General features: G+C 43.3%; 1 protein-coding gene across 4 annotated transcripts in view; it reads right to left on the bottom strand.

The window, feature by feature from the left end:
- Positions 1–9,163: 9,163 nt before the first annotated feature.
- CUNH5orf30 (chromosome unknown C5orf30 homolog) overlaps positions 9,164–24,211 on the bottom strand; it is a 19,196-nt gene continuing 4,148 nt past the window's right edge. For all 4 annotated transcript variants that reach the window (XM_031368570.1, XM_031368573.1, XM_031368571.1 and 1 more), the window contains exons 2-3: positions 21,110–21,199; positions 9,164–11,628 (exon numbers count right to left, since the gene is read on the bottom strand). In XM_031368570.1, the coding sequence (XP_031224430.1) occupies positions 10,982–11,605 (624 nt within the window). In that variant the 5' untranslated portion in view covers positions 11,606–11,628; positions 21,110–21,199 and the 3' untranslated portion in view covers positions 9,164–10,981. The remainder of the gene's footprint in view (positions 11,629–21,109; positions 21,200–24,211) is intronic.

Raw genomic sequence — 24,211 nt, 5'->3', positions numbered from 1 at the left:
GGGAAACACAGCTATCTCCCCCTCCCCCGCCCCCATGCTACCGCCGGCAAGCCTTCAGGAAACCCAGCTCCCCCCGGGGTGCTAAGTACAAATTCTGTGAAGAGGCCAGGGCCTACTGCATAGCATGGAGTGAAGCCTGGTAGCGTAAGATGGGGTGGGCAACAGCATAAAAGGTTGTTATAAATGCTTACTGCACAGATGCAGTCCTGTGAATGGAATGGTTCATGGAAAAGCTTTCGGGTACAAATGTCCTATGGAAATTTCTATAATCCAAACAAACAAACAAACAAAAGGCCCAATCACACGCCAAGTCCTCCTCCACGGCAACTTTTAATCTTTGCGTTCATTAAAGCTGGCACTCACAGACATAAAGACCTCAGTGTTAAGCCAAACGGGCACTTTGCCTCTTTGATCTGCCACCAGATAAATGTCGATTTTTTTTTTTTTTTTTTTGCTGTCTGTTCATCTTTCAGATACATCACAAAGGATTAATATCGTTTTGAGGCTTATGAAAGAAGGGGTATATAAAAACGAAATTTAGGTTTGTTTCAGAAGCCACGCAAATCTAAAGCACCCCCCCACTAAGGGCTGTCTTTGGAGTGAGAAGAGAAATGAGAACAGTTAATGTGTTTCTCTGTGACTGAGTGGATGGCGGCTGTCAATGCCAGCCCATAGAGTGGATAGATAGCAAGGACATCATTAGTAGATCTAGAAAACTACAATAAACATCCTAAAAAAACTTACTCTCTGAAGTCTAAATGTATGCAAAGCAAGCAAAAACACCTCTAAAAGCAGAACAAACTAAACCGCACGAAACCTGGACTCACTGAGGGGACAAGAACAATCTCCTGAGAGATGTCGGTAACGTAAGCTATGAACCCAGAAGTCACCGTGCACAGAGCGAAAGACAGGAAGCTTCCTAGGGAGAGCAGGAAATGATGCGGATGGATCCCTTTCCCCAGCGCCATATAACTGCCAAAGCGCGTTAGCTGCAGCTAAGGACCAAAGCTAACCACGGCAAATAATGCCGAAAGTTACCTCGTACCAGGTGGGCAGGCTGGTGCTAAAGAAACACCGCCGACTTCCCAGGAGGCAGCTCCCCAAGCCCCCCATAACCTAATGCACTGTGCGTGAGGACCTGCCTGGATCTAGAGTATTTAGATTCACTGTGTCTCAGGAAGAGGCAAGGGCAGAAATGTGAAAGATGTCCAGGAGGAAGCTAATGCTCGACATTTTCTTTTTTGTTCTTTTTTTTTTTTTTTTTTTTTTTTTTTTTTTTTTTTTTTTTTTTTTTTTTTTTTTTTGATTTTTGAGACAGGGTTTTTCTGTATAGCCCTGGCTGTCCTGGAACTCACTCTGTAGAGAAGGCTGGCCTCGAACTCAGAAATTCGCCTGCCTCTGCCTCCCAAGTGCTGGAATTAAAGGCGTGCGCCACCACCGCCTGGCTAGACATTTACTTAAAGTCCTTCATGTGGGTTAGCTTTTTAAGCATCAAATGCTTGACAGTGCGGTGACCAGAAACGCCTCTGGTTTTGCTGCCCCTGCCCACAAGAAGTACAGCACAGTTTAGTATTCACCAGGATCATAAGTGTCCCTGCAAGAGTCCCTAACTCAATAGAAACAAATTCTGTACTGGGGCCATAGGTCCACAAATAGGAACTGTGCTAATGTTCCAGGAAAAACAAAAACAAAACAAAACAAAAACAAAAAAACAAAAAACAAAAAAAAGCAAAACAAAACCCAAAAAGCCAAGCTGAAATGATTCAGGATGGCGTGCTTAAAATAACTGCACACCCCAGAGTGGAAAGCTCTGCAAAGTAGACTTGCCATATTTTTAACAGACGCCACTAGAACTCTGTCAAGCAAACACAGCTCATTCGCGGAACAAACAGCACAGTCTACGAGCTGGAATTTCAGCAAGTGGTTTCTTTCCAGTCCAGAAATCCTCAGGCAGGAGAGAGAGAGCTCAGAGACACTCCACAGGCAGGAGTTACAGAGGTCCGGGAGGCCCCACAGGCAGGAGTTTCCTCAGGCAGGAGAGAGAGAGCTCAGAGATGCTCCACAGGCAGGAGTTTCCTCAGGCAGGAGAGAGAGAGCTCAGAGACACTCCACAGGCAGGAGTTACAGAGGTCCGGGGGAGGCACAGGACTCTGGCCCGGCCTTCCTTTTGCCCTGACTGCATGAAGAACACACAGCTGTCTCTCGGGGGCTATGGAACCCGACAGGAGATTACCAGGAAAACATGAATAAGGACTTTTTAAACTGCTCATAAAACATCCGAAAGATGGTCATATCTCGAACAACTTACATTTTAGGTCCCTTTAAATCCAACTCCAGGGTTCTAAGCCAGACTCAGTAAGAGGGAATTTTCACAATAAAGCACCCCAAATATGTCATAAAAGGTCACTTACATCAGTGTTAGCCAAACTCTAATGGTCACCTGAACTTTTAAGATGTTTTAATTGTATCCTATCAATGTTGTTTACATTTATCTTTTCTTATTTATTTATTTATTTATTTATTTATTTATTTATTTATTTATTTATTGAGACAGGGTTTCTCTGTATAGCCTTGGCTGTCCTGGAACTCACTCTGTAGACAAGGCTGGCCTCGAACTCAGAAATCCGCCTGCCTCTGCCTCTGCCTCCCATGTGCTGGGACCAAAGGTGTGCGCCACCACTGCCCGGCTACATTTATATTTTCTATATTTACTGCTACTATAATAGCAAACCACCACAATGTATAGCACAAATAAACACCTTAGGTAATAAAATAAAACCTTCTCATAATTGGCTCTAATACTCTCCTCCCATCCCCTAGAGACCTATCTCTGCACACACGAGGTTACCTGTACAGAAAATCCGACTTTAGTTCATTAACTGGGAGTAAGGGACACCACATGTTCACATTGCATCTACATGTGTAAGTTTTAAATGCAGTGATTACTAATTATGTTAAAGTAGCTGCAGAGAGGGGAACTGAGAACAAGTCCCCCCCTTCAGGAGTCCTGTCCTTTTCCTTCGGCCCGATGGCTGCCGCTTACTCAACTGTTCTGGAGCGGGCATTATAGTCCGAACGTTATAACGAATTCTAACAAGCGCTGTAAATTAGAAGTTATTTTCCACACTTTGCAAAGAAGTTAAAGGTCAGGCCAACTGGCCATCTCACACAAAAGCATATCCAGCCAGGTTGGGAGTAGTTTTTCTCCTCCAAAGCAAAAGTCAGTGTGATTTTAGCCAGAGTGCAAGATGCAGGCTTCACAGCTCCTTCACTGCTTTTGCTTTGCTTTGTTTTGTTTGTAGTTGAGCCCTTAAGGCAATGAGAAGCTAAGAAGTAAGCTGGTGGCCTTTCAAATTTACCTTTGATGAAAATACCCAAAACACCTTCGGGCATCTCACCTGCTCCCTCCTCCACCCTTAGCAAATAATCCTTCTCAATCCTAAATCCTAGAAAGAGGTCACAGGAGGGAATTCTGGGAATAATCATAGGGGTCAAAGGAGTCTTAAGGGGAGGCTCGTCCTATGGGGGTCATCTGGAAAGTTTCCAGCTCACCCTTACAGAACATAATTGATTATTCTATTTTTAACTGTTTTAAATGTTATGTGCATGGCTGTTTCCCCTGCACACATGTAAGTGTACCACGTACATGCCCGGTGCCCAACAGGACCGGAGGAGGACACTGGATTCCTTAGAACTGGAGTTAGACATTTTTTGGATGCCATGTGAGCGTCGGGAATTGAAAGTGGGTCCTTTGAAAAAGCAGGCAGTGTTCTTAACTGCTAAGCCATCTGTCCGGCTCCAGTAGCCTCTGTGTTTAAAGGAAACCATTGAGGATCCAGATACCTCTTAGTGGCAGAGATGATTCTCTGAGCTTGGCTGCAGGCTAGATTGAATTCCCAATGTAAGAAAAACAAAACACACAAAACTAGAACGCATGCATTGGCACTGTCACGGTGGAGCGTTCTATTCAATGCTACAAGTAAGCTGAGTTCGTCCCCAGTCTTCCCACAGGCCAGTGCTGCAGTAGAGTACCAGGGCTCAAATCCATCTTCCAGGGCCAGTTTGCCAGCTCCAGACCACCAAGAGCCACAACAGATGAGAGAGAGGCCACTTACCTGCTTGTAGACAAAGGATGCCAGATGAGAAGAGTGCTGACAGAGCACTAGAGGTAGCAATTTAAAATATCAGAAAGCTTACTGCTGAACTTTCCACTAGAAGATGTGAGTCACATGTCGATGGTAATGCCAGCCTAACTTCTTTCCTGGGGTTCTAGGGACCTGCAGAGCACTTCATCAGGCTGTCCAGACTGATGAAGACACTGGAGAAAGTGGGATAGATGAGCCCCCCTCCCACCTTGGCATCATTCTGTCCTGGGGCATCCTCATCTAGCTCCCTAGAATCCCTGGAGAACTCCTTTTTAATTCCAGACTCAGTGTAGAGATTCCAAGTAAAAAAACAAAAACAAAAACAAAATACACATATACATACATACATACATACATACATACATACATACATACATACAGATAGGCACACACACACAACAGAGCTCTGTTTGCAACCCCCAGTGCATTATGTAACTGCTTGTGTGCACATACAGAGCATCCTTCTCTCATCTCTCATCAGCTCTCCAGAGAAGCCGCTCTCCCGCACTCCCACTCTGCAGAGTAAGAGCCATGACCGTATGCAGTACTTCCAACGGTTTCTATAGTCACCTGGCCCTGGGAAGGGAAAGCAGGCTTTAAGAGACTTGTTTTCTAACCTAGTCATAAAGTCTCTAGGGGAAAAAAGAAACAAAGAAAAAGAAAAAAAACCTCAACAGAAATGGAGGAGACATGGGAGGAGCTGAGTGATAGAAATGGTTTGAATGTAGTATTCATGTACAAATACACACACACATTATACACATACATATACACACACACATATACACACATATGTCTACACATATATGCATATACACATATGCACAAATATATATACACATATATACACACATATACACACATGCATATATATGTACATATATACACTCATACATATATACACATACATAGATATACATGCATATATGCACACAAATGTGTGCAAATATGTATATACATATACACACACATGTATATATATACACACTCATACATACATATACATATACATTTTAAGTCAAAGAATTCATATAACTTAAAAACAACCACAAGCAGTATCATTTCACTTTAAGAACCTGCCCAAGCACACACTGCTCTTACACAGTCGTGTAAGACATAGCAGCAAATGTATTTCTCCTGTAAAGTGAATGAGAGTACTTCTGACCCACAGAGAGAGAGAGAGCCTTACATGCCCAGCAAGTAAACAGTACTTCAATCCTGTGATGGCCTAATCCTTTGCAAAAATTTCCCTATAACTGCAGCAGAACTATATGAGACACTAAGATATATGTGAAAGATTATGGAAATATTAACAGATGATTAGACACTGAAATACAAGCAGTACCAACTGGCTCAGTATTCTAAAGTCAGCGTTTGAAGATATTAGGGAGTTTTTACAGGAAAATGCTTTTCAGTATGGGTTCTGACCTTACATGATTAAGTTACCATTCTGGGTTATTTTCATCCCACTTTGTGCTGGGGTAAAGGTAAGAGCAGAAAATAGAAAAAGAGTAAGTGAAATATTCCTTTTCAGATGATGTTCTCATCGCTCTAGCCTCTTCAATGCCCAGCTTGAAAATTTCAGTTCAACTCCCTTCCTCCTGTGCCCTTCTAGAAAGTAGGTCAGTTCACCTTACCACAGGACTGCAGCCAGACAAGAGGCGGCGCTGGAACTGTTTGCCATACCTTGACATAGAAATGTCAATTACTAAGATTTCTGCCTTCCTCTATTTTTTTTTTTAAATCTCCCTAGATTTTCCTATGAAGGCTCTTCTGAGAAAAAAAGTATCTTTACATTTCAACTTTTACCCAGATCAGCAGTAAGAACACACCCAACAAGATCACTACATCAAGGAGAAGAAAAAAATTAGTAAGAAGTCTTTCTCAGATTTCACTCCCAGGAAGCTCAAGTCCTCCTATCTTAGACTGCTGCCCATTCCATAAACACTAAGTTTGTATTCATTGTCCTAGGCCTTAACCACCTGTCCCGGTTACAGGCAGGCCTTAAACCAGTGATTCTTAACCTCCATAATGCTTTGACCCTTTAAGACAGTTCCTCATGTGAAGGGACCTCAAACCATAAGACTATTTTGTTGCCACTTCAGAACTAATTTTGCTACTGCTATGAACCACAGTGCAAGTACACCATATGCAACCCCCAAAGGGGCCTGGACCCACAGGTTGACAATCACTGTCTTATGCTCTTCTGGCCCCAGAGCCCATGTTGATGGTGACAACATCCATCTTTGCTCTTCATTTGAGATTCTGAGGTTCAGAGTGGACTCTGCCTCCTCGCTGCTATTGTTCCTCCTCGTTCGATCTATCGGAAGTGTGAGAAAACATGTTCTGCCTCACGCTGGTCAAAGGTCACAGCTGCCCAATGACTGGCCTAAGAACTGATGAGACCACATCTGGATTGTAGGAAAGACTGCTCAGGAGCACCCCCCTGTCTGCCACATGCATCAGGGAGGGGCCCGAGGTCAGCATGCTCAGTGTTTGCCACTCCGTCTCCAACCTCATGAAACCTGAAGTTCAGGAAGTTCACACATTTCCCGATGCCTACAATCCCTTCTTGAAGCTCTGGACAGAGACAGAAGAGTCAAAGACTTCTAAATATCTATTTCCATGAGTGACATTTACTCAGTAGGAGAGCGAAGCATCTCCCTCCTGATGAGTGAGGTCAGAGCCCAACATGGAACCCACATCCCCATCCCTTCACCAGCACACAACACAGCAAGAATCCTTTCAAGAGCAGCCGACAGGACTTTTAAAGTGCTGCCAATTTTTCCATACCAGCAAGGAGTTCAAAGCTCTTCATCCAGAGTGGGCCAGCCAGGAGCAAGTAGGACCCCACCCACTGCCTCAGCTCCCTCCTCCACCCCAGCTTCTGTTTCCTTCTTCGCTTGTACTTGCCTAGAGACTTGGGCATCAAACACAGCAGCCAGACTTCTCTCCAAAACCGTTCTAGAAAACCTTCTACAAAGTAACTTTATAGTGGCAAAACACAAACTCATTGTGGATACAAACACGCGTGCACATGAGCGCACACAAGTGCGCACGCATTGCACAGAGCCAGAGCAGAGCTCTGTGAACTTAGCACATGAAAGAAGAAACAAATGCAAATCCATTCTTCTTTTAGTTGTTTCTAGTGTTCTCAGCTAGGGAAAAAAAAGCTTCATACCTTTAATCCCAGCGCTTGGGAGGCAGAGGCAGGAGGATTTCTGAGTTCGAGGCCAGCCTGGTCTACAGAGTGAGTTCCAGGACAGCTAGGGCTACATGGAGAAACTCTGTCTCGAAAACCAAAAACAAACAAACAAACAAACATTCACACATCAAAGAAGTCCATTTCAGAATTCTTACCTAGAGAATGGTAGTGCCAAGAAAGAATCACTATTCAGTATTGACAGTTTGCCATGTCCAGCTTTGTGGTCACATTTTATTATCTTTCCAAAGCAATCTTCCACATCAACTACCATCTCCCTAATCAAAAAGCACTGTTTAGAAAGGCCACATGACTGGCTTGACCCTTGCTGTAATCTGCACTGTGGTAGCTTACAACCTTCCCCCTGTCCTCACCCATCTCCCTGAGAGCACGTGGACCACTTCTGAACCGTTGACAGCCTCTTGTCCTTGCTCTGAGAACAAACCACTTAGGACGGGACCGTTTAAAAGCATCGTTACAGAAATCACAGCCACTGTAATGGAATAAAAGCCTTTCCAAGACAAAAGTACATTAGGACGGAACAAAAATAAGTAAAACGAGGCTGCTTTTCTCAGGATTTAAGACATTCTCCTTCCTTGGTGAGAACTCAATCTGCCTGAAAAAGTTAAACTTCAGGCACTTCCAGAAGTTTCCTAAAATAAAAATGCTGAGTCCATTAAGTAAATCTGAGGTAAAAGAAAGAGACACTGCAGCCCACGGACAAGCATTAAAACACAGGGAGAAAAGGACTCTCTTGGATGTGCCTGGAACAGACTCTCCGTTACATAGTAGTCCAAAGGATCGGGGGCTCTCAAACCATGGGGTTTCCACATTCGCCACCCTCTCCTCCTCCCTGGGTGCTGACAGGAGCAGCCCTGTAGACACCCACGGCCGTAAGGCCGTAAACTGAGCTGCAAAGCCCTGCAGACACCCACGCAGTAAGGCTGTAAACTCATTTTAATGAAACCTCTTCTCCCTCAGACTTCCTCCCCTCCTCGGGTGACACACTCCTACCATAGGAACACCATTCTCTGAAAATGGCTGGCCTAGAACGTCCATGTTTTGTATCTAGGAAACCGGTTCTTAAGTCATCTAAGGCTACATTACAAATCATAGCAACTATGTCAGATCAAACATTTGACACCGTTCATTTTTGCTGAAGACAAAAACGAAAAATTTAAAAAGTGATATATTTTTATCTGGCTTAAGAAACGTAGGCACAGCCAGACAGTGGTGGTGCACACTTTTAATCCCAGCACTTGGGAGGCAGAGGCAGGCAGATTTCTGAGTTTGAGGTCAACCTTATCTACAGAGTGAGTTCCAGGATAGCCAGGGCTACACAGAGAAACCCTGTCTCAAAAAAAAAAAAAAAGAAAGAAAAGGAAAGGAAAGAAAAAAAGAAAGAAATATAGGCATGGAGGACAGTCTCCCAGGTCTCCCAGGCGTGTACTGTATCAGTGAGAAGATCCTTACCACAGCAAGGAGCACACCCTTCATCTGGAAGAGACAATGTCTCTATTTGCCAAGACCAGGGCCTTAAAATAAATACCTGTGTGGAATCCATTCATACACATATTTACCTGTGTGTGTTAACAAGTGTACATGTACACACATGTGTGCCATGCCACAGATGTGGTTGTTGGTGGAAAACGTATAGCAGTTGGTTCTGCCCTTCTACCGCGGGCATCCTGGGAATCAAACTCAGGTGGTCAGGCAACTGCCTTTTACCAGCGGAACCATCTCTCTAGCCCCTTGGGTGGAATCCTTAGCTAGCCTAGTGATGGTCTGTTTGATTTAAAGCACCACAAAAACAAGGTACGTTTACATCACCCTTTTATTTCAGTTAGAAATAATACAGCTCCAGAGGGTAAATCATCAATAAATAACGGTGTTTAATCATTAAATGTAAAAATCCCAACTCTTTGGCATTTGACAGGATTCTATTACTTGTCAAACTAATGACTGTATAGATATAGTTATTCTTAGTGATCATTCATCAATACAATATGTTACAAAGGTGCAGTTTACTTTAAAGTAGACAATAGCAGAAACCTTCCAGCCACGGAAATCTCTGATCGGTTCAGTAAGCTGGGAGCAGGCATCTCCAAAGCCCTCTGTTACCAGCATGGATGCCTCTCTAGTAAGAGTTCCTGGGGTTTCTAAGAGTTATTCTGCTCTAAGTAAAGTTTGCCATTCATTCTGGACAGAGGGGAAAAAAATCATGATTGTTCCAGGAATGGCCCATCCATCAACTAGAAAGTTGTTCTTATTTTTATAAGCAAGTCTGTTATCCCCTAAGAAACTCACAGTGCCCCCAAAGGAAACATAAGATATGTAGTTCTATATAGCCAGAAATGCCAAATCAGTAATAAATTGCACCTTTAAGACTGAGTGAAAGAAATAGAAATGTTTACAAAAGGAAAGTTACATACATTTATGGTCAAGAATAGTTGAGCTGCTTCTGTTACTAAAGGCAAGGAATTATTTCTTTAGCAACAAAATTAAACCAGTGTGATAGACACAAACTGTTAGGTAATCCAGGATTAGCCCATTAAAACTATAGGAGCACATTGGGCTCCTGCGCTAATCCTGAAACTGAAATTTTGATGAGTGCCACGCTGCAGAGAACGGAGCCTGGAAAGAGCCAACCCTGGGCTGAGTGGCATCACTTCATACTTAGTTTAAAGCATTTGAGAGGCAAACTCAGGCACTCCTCTGCTGGAGCTCTAGTCACTCACAAGAAGTAAAGATGCAAGCAGTAGTAGGCTGACAACCCAGTGCGGAGAGTCCTCCCCGTCAAGTCCCATGTGGAATTTAAGTTGATAATGAGCACTAAGGACTTGTTTCCAACTGAGGAAAACTTCGTATTGGAAACACTCTGAAAAGCGCCCCACCCGCTACCCATCGTAAAATAAATACTTTGTATCCCAATTTTAATTTTATTAAGACACACTTTAATAATGCTAGAAAGGAATATTTTACAGCCATAAAGATCAGTAACTTTCCATGCGGAAATTAAAAAAAAAAAAAAAATCCATCGCTCAATGTCACTATTGAGGCAAGTGAAGAAAGATTATTCTCTTAATTATCTGAAATGTTAATTGTTTTCAGTGCAAAACCAGTTATAAAATATTTAAACTCAATATTTAAAAATAAAAAGTGGTCCAGTTCAGCTGTGTTCAAGCTTTAAATTCCATTAAGACAAATCATTACATACATTTTATAGTAAAATACAGAGATCCAAGAAGCACTGAGTACTTCGATATAAATTTCTAATGAATCATACCAAGTTAGCAACAACCAAGCAGGTAACATTCCCAATTTGGGTGTCAGAATCATAAAGGTGAAATTACTGCACCAAAGCCTTTTCCTAGCTAGAAAGCTATGCAAACTAACAGTCAACATTCGGTTTTCTTTGCAGTTGCGTGCTCTAGAATGATATCCCCCCGCCCCGCCCCAAGTACCTGTGATTTCATTCCTGTAGCCAAAACTTGATCCAAACAATTTTTATGTTCCAGGAACATTTAGCTGATATAACCATCTCTAATGTAAAGGATCATGTACAGAGTACAGTAGATTTTTCTCTAGCCCAGTACAGGCTGACCTAAAGTGGTTTAAACTTTGCGCGAGTCACTCATGTATTGTTTCTAGCAAACACTCGGTCCCCTCGGAGGGTCAGGTGTTGAAGCTGGTACTGTAGCACTTCTGTGTCGGCTGGCTCCTTGATGTTCATTTTATCTAGATTGAGGTAGTCCAGGGATTTGGAGTGAGCCCTCTTACCTTTAAGAAGACATAGAGGCAAGGGCCCATGGAGGGCCTTATAAGGTTCGTAAGGTAAGGATTTGGTACACTTGTCTCCTGAGCTGGGCATCCGCCTTCGCCTCCTGCCATTAACCGCTGGGATCTCATATGGCTGATAGTACCGACTTCTAGTTTTATACAGTCGAGAGGAACGCGCAAGTCCTGTGTCCAGCTGTTTAGCGCGCAAGGGAGGCATGGCTTCTCCCTTGCTGTCCTCCCCTCCTGTGCACTTCTGGGCTAACTTCAGGAGTTCCTCACCAGTGGTGAAGCCAACCAAATAGTTAGAGTCCATGTGGAGGATCTGATAACCAGACACAGTCCGACGCATGGGCGAGCACGGTGTGCTAGAGCAGCGGGGTTTCTCTGCCTCTGTTTTTCCTGGAGAGCTCCCCTCAGCCACAGGCAAGGGCAGGGTGGTCAGGGTACTTCTGGACTCCCCATTTATATCTACTTCCATCTTAGGCACCAGGCTGCACTCGCCTGAAAGGAAACAAACTCAGATTAGAAGACATCACACACAGCTCTGGGCCAAGCCCGATCCTGTTAGAACACACAGAACTTGAACAACACTGTCTGGAAGACAGACACTGTACAACACACAGACTCCTGCCTCTGTCTACGAGACCTATCAGAGCAGGCAAGAAATGAGCACCGCCATTCTGTGCTCAGGGACTCACAGGCAACTCAATGAGCATCGGACGCTTTACGGAGATGGTCAGATGGAAGAAATGAGAAGGGGGTACTTCTCCATGTCACACTCCATTCAAGCAGCAGTTTACTCCTTGGTATGCTTAGAAAATCAGGACGAATCCCAACAGTAGGCAAACACATGTAAGCACACAGGTTTTCACAAAACAGTTTCAAAATGATTTGACTTGAAAATTCAATTTCCTCTCCTTTAACTTAGATATATAAATACTCCGCCCTTCACACCTGCAGTGTTCTGCAACTGTGAGCGAGGACTACTGTACAATTCACTGACTGATCGGTTTATCTCGTAACTATCCGGACACTATGGCTGAGCATTTCGGAGAGAAGGAAACCTTGCAAAAGGTTCATCTTCTGAAATCTCCAATGAATGAAAGAAAATCACTCTGGAGTTAAAAAGCTAACCCTAAACCTCCTACTAAGCATATGTACATGAACCTGGAGAGATGGCTCAGAAGGCAAAGGCAGCTGCCGCTCTTGCAGCAGACCCAAGTTTGGTTCCCAGCACCCACACAGCAGCTACCAACCAACTGAAGTCCTCCGGATGATCCACTGCCCTCTTGTGGCCTGTGAAGGCACTGCACACTCACGCTGCACAAACACATGTAGGCTAAACACCCATATGCATAAAATATAAATAGACGAATTTTTCAAAATACATGTAGAATACCAAATGCCATTTTATATGACTATTTAATCATAAAACATCAGAAGCACACAGTTATTTTATTTTACAATGCCTGAGACAGTCTTGAACAGTTTCATAAAAGGAATGATTCACAATGAATAATAGGATTGTTCACTGCAATTATCACTTTATGTAGTTTTGAAAACCTAATGACACCCAGTGTCATGAAAAATGGCTAGGTTCCTAGAAAACAGCACATAATACAAATTTTGGGAAACAACATAATAGAGAAAACAGAGATAATGTCTTCTGAGAAAGTTCAATTTTAGTTGAATTTCTTTCTTTTTTTTTTTTTAAGGAAGTCTCCGAGAATGCTAATCAAAGTGTCAAGTAACTGAGTTTAATATGAGAAATTTCGTGAGGAAGTTTATTCCATCACACAATTCTCAAGAGTACTTTTATAAAATAAGGAGCTACTTTCCTAAGGTTTCAGGATTCACTTCAATTTCGGGCAACCGGAAAACCAAAGCCAAATGAAGCAGAAAGTCTGTGAAGTTCATCCCTTCTTTCCTTGGTTAGGAGACTAGGAGGCACAGAGGCCACCTGTCCTTATCCCAGGAGGGCAGCAGAGTCAAGGTCAGCGTGTATACAGGGGCCTCAGCTTACCGCAAGCTTTAGACCATGCTCTTGGCTTTCTGGATCGAGAGTAACTGGTTCTGTTGGACTCTGTTACTATCCTAGGACAAAACTCACTTCTCTGCTGACAGGATGCAAAGAGTAAGCGCCAATAGGTCGAGACCTGTTGGACACCTCAGCTCATGAACCTCACAGATCCATACAGAGTTATGCTAAGCGAACTTTGGTCCTCAGCCAAGCAGCAAAGGCACCTGGCTTTGGTCACTAACTCCGTAACCTTGGAGAGGCCTTCAACCTTCACAACCTGACAGGTAGCTGCAGGTAGCAATTCAATCCGATACTTCACCCTGAAAGGCCAGGGCCAAGGAGGAAAAGACACACACACACACACACACACACACACACACACGCACGCACGCACGCACGCACGCACGCACGCACGCACGCACACATATACCTGGTTTGTTCGTAAGTGGCTTAGCGCCCACGGTTCAGACCCTACACATTCTGAACAGGGTGACAGTCCATACACACAGTGCTGAAGGTCATCTGCTTTGCCTTGAGCGGGGGAAAGCTGCTAAGCAGGCAGAAAGCACACACTTTGTGTGTGTAGTTAGATACAAAGTCTGCACTCATTAGCATTCGTGCATCAGTACTTTTACCCCAAGCGACTATCAGTGAGTGTACGCTCAGAACAGCTCTTTGGCTGGCTTCCTCCATCTCTGTGGTAGAACGACTGCCTAGGAAAAAGAACACGTGACAAAGCAGGGCTCTCACTAACTGCTTACGGTTCGTACCAGTACTGCCGGTATGAGGCGTGGTCTCACCGACAGGCTCCCAGGCTCCCACGCGAGAGGCTCTTTACCCTGTACCGCGCCCGGACTGTCTGCACATACCTTTGTCTGTTTCCCAGGCACCCTTCTCTTCCCCTCCGCAAATAAGAGAATCAAGGTGACAGCTAACTTGTGTTTCTTAACATGGAGATCTCTGGAGCCTTTTTCTTTCTCCTTTTATTGGTTATTTTATTTGTTTACATTTCAAATGCTATTCCCCACCCCACCCCCATTCCATCCCTTATCCCATCTCCCACCCCTCCTGTTTCTAGGAGGGTGCTCCCCCACCAAGCCACCCACTCCCACCTCACCGCCCTAGCATTCCCCTACACTGGGACATCAAGCCTTCACAGAACCAAGGGCCTCTCCTCCCACTGATGCCAGATAAGGCCATCCTCTGCTACATATGCGACTGAAGCCATGAGTCCCTCCATGTGTACTCCTTGGTTGGTGGTTTAGTCCCTGGGAGCCCTGGGGAGTTTGGTTGGTTGATATTGTTGTTCTTCCTATGGGGTTGCAAACCTCTTCAGCTCCTTTAGTCCTCCCCCTAACTCCTCCATTGGGGTGCCCATGCGAGAGCCTTTTCTTGTACCTGTTCCTCTGATGAACGTTTACCGTGCAGGTCTACAAGAGCAGCCTAGAGCCGGGCTTCAGGGAGAAAACACCGAAGGGTGAGCCTCAGATACAAGGACAAATGGGCCAGTGCTGCTCCCAGTCTGCAGTGTGCTCAGAAGGGAAACGCTCTGCACTGCCGAGCTCCTGACAATTTCTTGAATGAGTTTAAATGCTAGGCAAACTCTGTAGAAATAATGGAGTCGATTTCCTCCGATCCTTTGTTAAAGATGACTGTCCCAACTGAAGGAAAGGCCTGGATGTTTTTCAAGTTCCAGAATTCCACTCTTAAAAAAAACTGACACCAAAGAATGATCAGTGTCTAAGTCACTGCCCCCCCCCACACAATGCATATACACACTCACACACATACACAATGCACACACACACACATAACACACACAGACAGTGTAAGCTGAGCTGAAGACACTGGGTGCAGCACACCCGACGGCACACCTTAGACACGAATTCTTCCACAGGAAGTAGTTTTCATGTTGTTTGTGGATGCTGACTGAATTCAGGGCCTCATGAATACTAGAGAACTGACCTACACTCCAGCCTCCAAGTTTCCTATTTAAAAAGCCTCGAACCGAAAAGTCAGCACCATGACTATAACTGGAGATGGCTAACGTGTCCGAGCACAGTCATGAAGCTTTCCCATAAGCACTCTGCCATGGACACGCTGTGAGCACAGCAGGCCTATCCATGACTCAGCACTCTGCCTCATATTCTAAAACGGCCCTATTTTCAAACAGCCTAAGGTTGAGATAGGATCACAGCTATTCTCGTGAGCATCATCGCACATGTATGTAAAGAACACCGCTCCTGCGGACATCATAAACAGCAAGTGAAGAAGTCAGCCACAGGGGGTAGGGAGACAGAACAGTAGGCAAAGTACAAGAACCAAGACCTGAGTTCAGATCTACCACACCCACTCTGAATCAAAAGCAGGGAGGTAGACAGTGCCTGAGGAACCAAACCTGAAGATGTCTTCTGTCCCCCACACACCTACACAGGCACACACACGCACACACATACACACACCTACACACATACATGTACATATACACACATACCTACATACACATGCACACACACAAACCTACACACACATCTACACACATACATGTACACATGCACACACACCTACACACATGCATACACACACTCAAGCACACATGCACTCGACCACACACAGACATGATCATGTACCTGTACATATATAAACATGCACACACATATACAGAGATAAAACTAAAAAAGTCAACTTGTAGAAAAGTCAACATAACACTTTTAAAACTGTTTTTAAACTAGAAACACAAAATTGTATATGTCGAGTAAAGATCTTCTCAAACAGATTAAAACAGCAAAGATCCGGTAATGTTTGTGGGTATGACTATGTCTCCTGAAATACGTGAAACAATCGTTCAACTACATGATCCTAGGTCAGCTAACACAAATCATGCATTTTCACAACTGACTAGTGTAAAATTGTAAATTTTGGCTGATACTAAGCAGGAGGCGGAGACAATAACATACACAATGTGAATTCAGTACAGCACTGATAGTATTCCTCAGCTCTGTAATACTATCTAAGAAGAGGAGCCTTCGAATCTTTGGGTACAGATATCACCAGTCTCAAAGTAGCTAAGTGCCTCACCTCCTGTTTGAGCCCTGCAAAGGACTGTGGGATTTCACAGCTGCTTTACCAAGAATCCCTTTGCCCCAGGGCTGCAGTCCACCTCAAGAGAATTCACTGGTTCCCTCCCTTCCCTATTATGTATATTCATGTATCATTAGCACACCACACCCTTGAAACTTGCTGACTTCCTAAAGCTTTAGCTGAGCTGTCAAAGGACATAGTATTCTATGGTTGGACTCTTGCAACCAATTAAGACACTGATCTGCTTCACTGGCCGCTCTTAACACACCTTTCTCCTCCCGGTCCTAAACACTGGTATTAGATTACCAGAAATATTCTTCACCAAAGTAAATAAAAAAGTAAGGGTCTAGTGGAGTTTGGGCACAACATACGACTCTTGGAGAGAAAAGCCAGAGTATTTCCAAAGGATAAGCTGGGTGTGGACACAGCCAGCTCTACTGATGGCTACTCGGAGGGGAAAGGCTCACCGCCCACCCATGCCGCAGACATGAAGCAGCAGCATCCCCATTACGTCCAGGAGCTAGCCAGAGCCCACACACATTTCTGTAACCTCTTTCCCCAACCAGGCACTTCCTAACCCTTTCCACTCTTCAACAGCCTACTTCCATTATTAGTTGATCGTCTTATTATTTTTGAAACCTGTAAAAAATAATCCACATTCAAGTAATTCATACTTAGATTCTCTTAAAGCGAAAAAAATTCTTTCGCTTCCTACCAATGCTATACACAGAGCAAGCCCTTATTAATATTTAAGTATATTCTCCTTTAAGTATATTCCCTATACTCACTAATATGAGAGTCTTTATTTATATGTACACACACTCACACACAAAGAGAGAAGGGGGGCAGGCAGGCAGGCAGACAGAGACAAGGAGAGACAAAGACAGATAAAAACTAGTTTTGCAAGAAATTCTAAAACTAAAATGCTGAGTCAAAGAACATATGTTTTGTAATTTTTTTTTTTTAGCAACAGCCAACGAAGCTTTATATAAAATGTTCCCATTTTCTCTACAAAGAGAATGCACTATTTTATATAACCCAAAGCTAATGTAAATACTTCTATAAAGTGCAATCTAGACATTCAGCAGGAGAGTGTCCTGTTTCGATTCTCATTGCACATAAATAGGTACTGCTGAAGAAGGAAGAATGTGAGCCCAAAGGACAATGTGTTTGCCTTTTCCAAAGATAGATAGAAAGGGGAAAGACAGCGCAGCCATGGCTTCCATTCTTGACCTTAACTCTGAGATGTTCAGATGTTCACATCTAAGAGATGTATCATGTACAGGTTATAAACAAAGTATCCAATTTCCTTCAACAAATAGTAAAAATGTTTCTATATCCTAGAGAAATATGGAGAGTGGACATTCTGAAGTTAGTGGGTTCAGCAGGTTTCACCCTAACGTGAGTCCTGGCTGAGACTAAAGCACAGTACAACTCCAACCAATGCGCAGGGGACTGGGGATTCTTTATGCACCAGCAGGAGCTGTCGGGAGACCACAGCCTGTTTACAATGTGTGCAGTTCTAACACTCTCCAAGAAGTCTTAGCTCCTAAACAGTTGGCAAAAATAAACTAGAGTAACATTTTGAAGATATAGCACAAATGCCTTATCTTCTTGTCTTTGGGGTTTTTTGTTTTGTTTTCCTTTTTGTTTTTTTCGAGACAGGGTTTCTGTGTAGCCCTGGCTGTCCTGGAACTCACTCTGTAGACGAGGCTGGTCTCAAACTCAGAAATCCGCCTGCCTCTGCCTCCCAAGTGCTGGGATTAAAGGCCTGCGCCACCACCGCCCGGCTATGCCCTTGCTCCTTACACCAGCTCAGAAAATAGCTGTTTTTCACAAATGCTATACAAAATATATGAGTGTGTGTGTGTGTGTGTGTGTGTGTGTGTGTAAGACAGGGAAGGGGAGTAGAGAGCTTTATTCACATGTAGAATGTGCATATAAATGTATACTCATGCATGTAAAAACCAAGAGGGCGAATCTATGGTGTTGGTGTTGTTTCTAAGAGCCAACTCCCTCCGGGGTTTTGTTTTGTTTTATTGGTTGGTTGGTTTTTACAGACTCCCATAACCCTGGCACTCCCGAGGTCAGTGAGGATGAACAGATAAGGAGGCCCAGCTCTTACCTGCCTCTGCCCTCCCAAAGCAAGATCACAAATGTGGGACTGGACTCAGGTCCTCATGTTTGTGCAACAAGCGCTTCCCTGACACCATTTCCCAAGCCTCTCAATTACTTTCCTTCAAAAAGTTTTTGTTTTCTTTTCCTGGAAATTTTTTCTAAGTTAGAATGAACAGAAAAAATAAAAAATAAAAATAAATCACCTCAGTGAAGAAAAGACTGCTTCACATGCATGCCTCGCTGTGTTTAGCAACGCGTGTATCAGTCTACAAGACAAAGTAGATGGAACCATCTTAAATACACAAAACGTTTGTTAACAGGCTAGCAAACTCCTTTTCAAGAGGGACCCTGACATGGAGTCTGCCTGCCTGATGTTTACTGTAGGAAGGAGACAGACCAGCACCTTGAAGCTGAGAACAGTCAGGGTTCTCATCTCACAACCATCTTCAACTCCGCTTCCAGGAAACCAGATGACTTCCTCAGAACTCTAGGCACGCATACCTACTGACATGCACAAGACGCTCGAACACATAAAATAGAAATAAATCAATCCTTTAAAAAAAAAACTTTAAAACAAATGAACAACAACAAAACTGTCAGGCAATTTTACTCTGCATAAAGGTTTCAAAGCTTGCCAGACTGCGCCTTCTAATTCCTGCCTCTTTAAGTCACTCAGGTAGACGTAATTTGTCTCTTACAGTCACTGTCCTGAAGGCTCTCAAATTTACTCGCTCTAATCCACTTAAGGTTGAAAACATCTACTAACAACATTTGCTAACATTGAATACAAAATGAAACAAATCTATGCGTAATGAGATTTGAGTTCAGGTGAATGCACTTCGCTCTGTTAGATACTTAGGGGTACGCTGAGCAACAGTGCTGACAGAGCTGAAGAAATGCCTACTAGATAAACCAACTACCCGACTCTTAAGCATGAGCCGAAACAATGGGAGAAGAAATGTTCACACCAAGACGTGAACATGAATATTCATAACAGTATCATTCATAATGATCAAAACTTGGCAAGAGTCCCAATACCAAGTAAGGCATGCATACAGCGTAACAGCATTCAGCAATAAACAGCATAAAGTCAGAAGGCAACAAGTGAAGGAAGTTGACAGAAAAGCTAAATACAATGATTTCATTTGTATGGCATTCTGGAAAATGCAAACTAGTGAGGGCAGAAACTAACCCACAACAGGTTAAAGTTAGGAGCAGAGAGGGAACATCCTACAAAACAAGGACACTCTTCAAACTACACTCAAATAAATGTTATCATGTCCAAGTTATCCTTCCATAAACCTGACATCAAAAGTGAGAGGGTTTGGTAATATACTACTAGCAAGCTTTACACCATTCTCCAAAACATAATTTCTTGGCAACAGTCTCAGAGTTGAATGGAAACTCAATGGTTATCCTGTAGGTGCAGGATCACCTGCAATGATCACACATCTCTCAAACTGGATCACTTCAGCCTTTGTAGCTCTTCTAGAATCCTACCTTATTAAGAAATATAGCACGCACATAAACATATTATGAACGTAGACTTACACGCACACCGACAGATACAGAGAGCCATGCAAAATGTGCATACATGCTGTGGCCACCTGTTCATCTCTTCTAGTTTACTTGAGTTGGGTGGGTTAGCGTCCCAGCTGTATTCTTTCAAGTGTACTGTCAGTTTCTAAACCACCTCTATTCCTAAAATCTAGATATTTTAGTGGCATTTTCAGGCTTTTTAAAGTGCATCAGCTGGAGAGATGTCTCAGCAAGTTAAAAGCAGGCACAGCTGTAGCAGAGGACCCAAGTTTGTTCCCAGCATCCATGTTGGCACACAACCACCTCTAACTCCAGCTCCAGAAGATTCAATGCACTCTTCTGGCCTCTGAAGGCACTCACACACACAAATCCATGCCCTCACACAAATCAACACGAAATGAAAAACAAAATCGTTAATGTGCGTTAAATGACTTAGATATGATACATCTATTTACTATTAGCATTCTCCCCCATATCCTTTTAAGTCATTCTCCAGTTGACTGACCATTCGGAGATGGCTGATTATGAAAATGGCTTCCCCTGAAGACAAGGACCTCTAAGTCAGTTAAAGCCAGAGATTACAGGATTTAAAGAGCAGCCACTCCCATTAATATGGCCCTGAAAACGCTAAAGAGCTACAAAGCAATTTTTAATTATTCCTCCCATCAAAGACTTGAAGCCACACAAACAGCTATGTGAGCATAGACAGAGGCATGGAGGAAGAGGGGGGACAACTGAAAGATAACAAAGTACTGCATACTTGTAAGTATCAATTCATAGTATGAGAAGACAATGGACGGCCACATAGGCAACAAATGACAGCTACATGAACTTCAGCCACTGTATTTATGGCAATACGTAACCAGAACCTTTTGTGAATTACTTCAGCAGCTTTGGAAGTAATATTTTTATTATACTATCCCTCAGATTTGAACAACTACTTCATCATCGATTCTGAAATGCTATTCCCTGATAAGTCCCATGTGTTACAGGAAACTCGGGAAAAGAAAAACACATCAAGGCATCAAACATTTCAAATAAATTGAACACGCTCCTATCAAATCTCAATTGCAGTCATTAGAATCTCATGCAACTGTGTCGCACACAATTGAAATAATACACGGACATCGCTTTTTACCTGTCCATCTACGGAGCCTGTAACACACGCTACGATGTTATGTCCGTATAATGATTAACTAACAGAAACAACAAAATACAACTCACCAGACTAAGCCCCAGATGATGTCACTGTGCAAGTTCCAAAGAGTCCCAAAGGAGCACAGGCATAATAATGTTTCCTTTCTCCTCCAGATCCTAAACATGAGACACAAAAATAAGCCTGTAATGTAACAAGTAACAGTTTATAAAGCAATTATAACAATTCTCGCTGCAAAACAGAAGGAAAGCCGCAGGACCTACTAATGCTGGGCACAGGTTATATGGGACACGGTAATTAATTCAATTCAAAAGGCGGCGTTGGGTTAGTTTGGCTAACGGAGTCTTCAGAACACTCTTACTGCGCTTGTTCCCGTGCTGCGTAGACTCTACCTAGAAACTGAGAGTATCTAACTAGGCTAAATAAAAACACACGAGAAACTGAAGGCTTAAAGGTTGTTTCACTGTATTCCTATGGATGTGTGTAGCCAAGTGTGTGGGGGTTGGGGAGGGGAAATGCTGAGACAGGCACGAAAAAGAATGGGCCTTGGCTGTGGCCGCACTAAGAACTTTCCTTCCTGACCTTAAACAGCAATCTCTAAAAAGAAGCCAATTATGCCACTGTCCCTTCCTAACATACCATATTCGGATCCAAGGAACTCAGGTGGATGAAGGGGCTTTGCATGATGAGGGCAAGCCCTTTATAGATGTGTGATCTTATTATTCTAAAATTAATTTTGGTGTCTCCTCATCTTAACTCCAAATTAGCAGCAGTAGACTGCTGGTGCCAAAGGGCTGGAAAGTTCTTGAAAGATTTGTGTGTATGTGAGAGAGAGAGAAAATGAGTGTGTGTGTGCATTAAGTATGAGTGGGAGAGAGAGTAAGTGTGTGTATACATGTTCATTCAAGCATACATACATGTGGAAACCAGAGGTCAATATCAGGCGCTGTCTTCTTCTTCCTTTCTTTATTTTGGTACTAGGAATGAAGCCAGGACCTTAAACATCCTAGATCTCTGACACTGCCTCTGAGCCACACCCCCAATTCTTGACTTTAGGGACCATAACTAAACTGACGGATCATCAAACTTAGCCCAGCTATTGGCCAAGGAGTCAGTGGGATTCTCCTGTGTCTGCCAAGAAGCACTGGGGTTCGAAAATTATACTGCAGTGTCTAGCTTTCATATAGACACTAGGGACGCAGGTCAGAGCCTGCAGGAGGGGTGTCTCATCCACTGAAGCGTCTCCCCAACTCAGAAATCACTTAAAAATACAGACAAGGCAACCACTCATGTCACTAGCATCTCCTCCACGTCATCCCCTCTGACCATGGGAATTAAAAGAATCTATCTTTATCTCCTGCATCCCCAGGCAATTGGATTAATTTGTTAAGACAGACATGCACACACACACACACACACACACACACACACACACACACACCACCACCACCACTCTCCCCAAAGTCCTTTTCAACCTGTACAGGTTTCATTGGTTGCTTGAGTTCACAATGTTGTATTCAACATAAGGGACAGGGTGGAGGTTGTGCTCATAGGGTGGAGAGCACTCACTTTATCTACATAGGGGTGTGGAGCCAGGAAACACAGCAGTGTGCTATAAACATCTCAGACTAAAGATGAACGGCAAAAGGAAAGGCCAAGAGTGGCTGGTTGGTTATTCTCCCAGCACAGAGGAGTTTTAGCCAAAGATAATTTATTGAACTCAAGATATTTTGCTTGCTAACTGGAAGCACTTAGTGTACCCGCTCATCACTGGAAGAACCCTGGTGCTATCAGCCATGGGCACCTCGTCCAACGCCGAGAGTAGACATGTTCTATTCAATTTATTTTTACAGCCAACTATGTTTAAATTTAGCAAACAAGCAATCTGCATAATTAAGGCTTGGGCCTCCCTCACCAGTGAGGCTTGTGGTCTTCACAGATACAGAAGCACAGTGAAACAAAACCCGTTCCCTAGGGATGCAAGGATTCACTTCACATACTTATCCCCTCCCCACCCCGTCCCCAAGAATTTCATAGAACATTGTTAGGAAATTCACATTTGTAGTAGGGAATTGGAAAAAAAAAAAAAAAGAAACCATTTTCAGCCATCTTTTACATGCCAAAGGGCATAATTTAAGTGATATCTTTACTCCTTGAAGAAAATATTATTAAGCCCACTTTTTAGTATTCAGTTAAACCATTGCTGCTGGAGAAGAGTGCGGGAACCTGCACACCAACCAGAAAGGCTCTGGGGCCCACGTGCTTATCCTCAAAGTTGTATAGAAGCGCAGCCTTAGGCAGGATAATAAGGCTTGTGAAAACATACACCCTTCCCTTCTGTGGGTGGAATCCTACTCTGACTGTTTCAGGAGGTTATTTCATATAAAAGGTTTATTGCCTTGTTTGTGAAATGACTGGAGGGGCAGGTTTTATCACTAGTTCCAAAGTGATTGCGAAGTTTTTAAATGTTAACATTTTAAAGCAAAAAGATAGAGATGGAGAAGACCTGTATTCAAACCACACACACACACACCAAACAAGTATATAAATATTTTAAAGTATAAATAACATAACAGTTTTATAGGGCTATAGAAAAGCCCGTAGAGCATCTTCTTATTTACTGATTGATTGGGGAGGACCCAGCCCACTATGGAGAGTGCCGTCCCAGGGCTGATGGTCCTGAAAAATATTTTTAACAGCAGGCCGAACAATGCATGAAGAGGAAGCCCATAGGCAGCATCATCACTCCATGGCCTCTGCGTCATTTCCTGCCTCCAGGTTCCAGCCCTGCTTGAGTTCCTGTCCTGACCTCTTTCAATGATGGACTAAGATGTGGAAGTGTAAGCCAGATAAACCCTTTCCTCCCCCAAGTTGCTTTGGTCACAGTGTTTCATCACAGCAACAGTAACCTTAAGACAAACAGAACGGCAGGAAACATCTCCAACAATGTTTGCAAGCCACTGGCTGTTTTGAAATTGGATGCCAGGGTTTCGCCAGTCATAAAGACACACAAATTTGATCCACACTCTTAGAAACTTGGGACTGAAAACCAAAAATAAACATTAGAAAAATGTGGATGCCTTAATTCTGAAAGTCTTAAATTTCATTTCAGATTTCTCATAATTTATGCCAGGCATTTGGTGGCACCTTCTTTCCAAGTTTTTAGATGC

Source organism: Mastomys coucha, unplaced genomic scaffold, assembly GCF_008632895.1.
Source record: "Mastomys coucha isolate ucsf_1 unplaced genomic scaffold, UCSF_Mcou_1 pScaffold14, whole genome shotgun sequence".
Classification (NCBI taxonomy): domain Eukaryota; kingdom Metazoa; phylum Chordata; class Mammalia; order Rodentia; family Muridae; genus Mastomys; species Mastomys coucha.
This window is presented reverse-complemented; position numbering and strand designations above follow the sequence as displayed.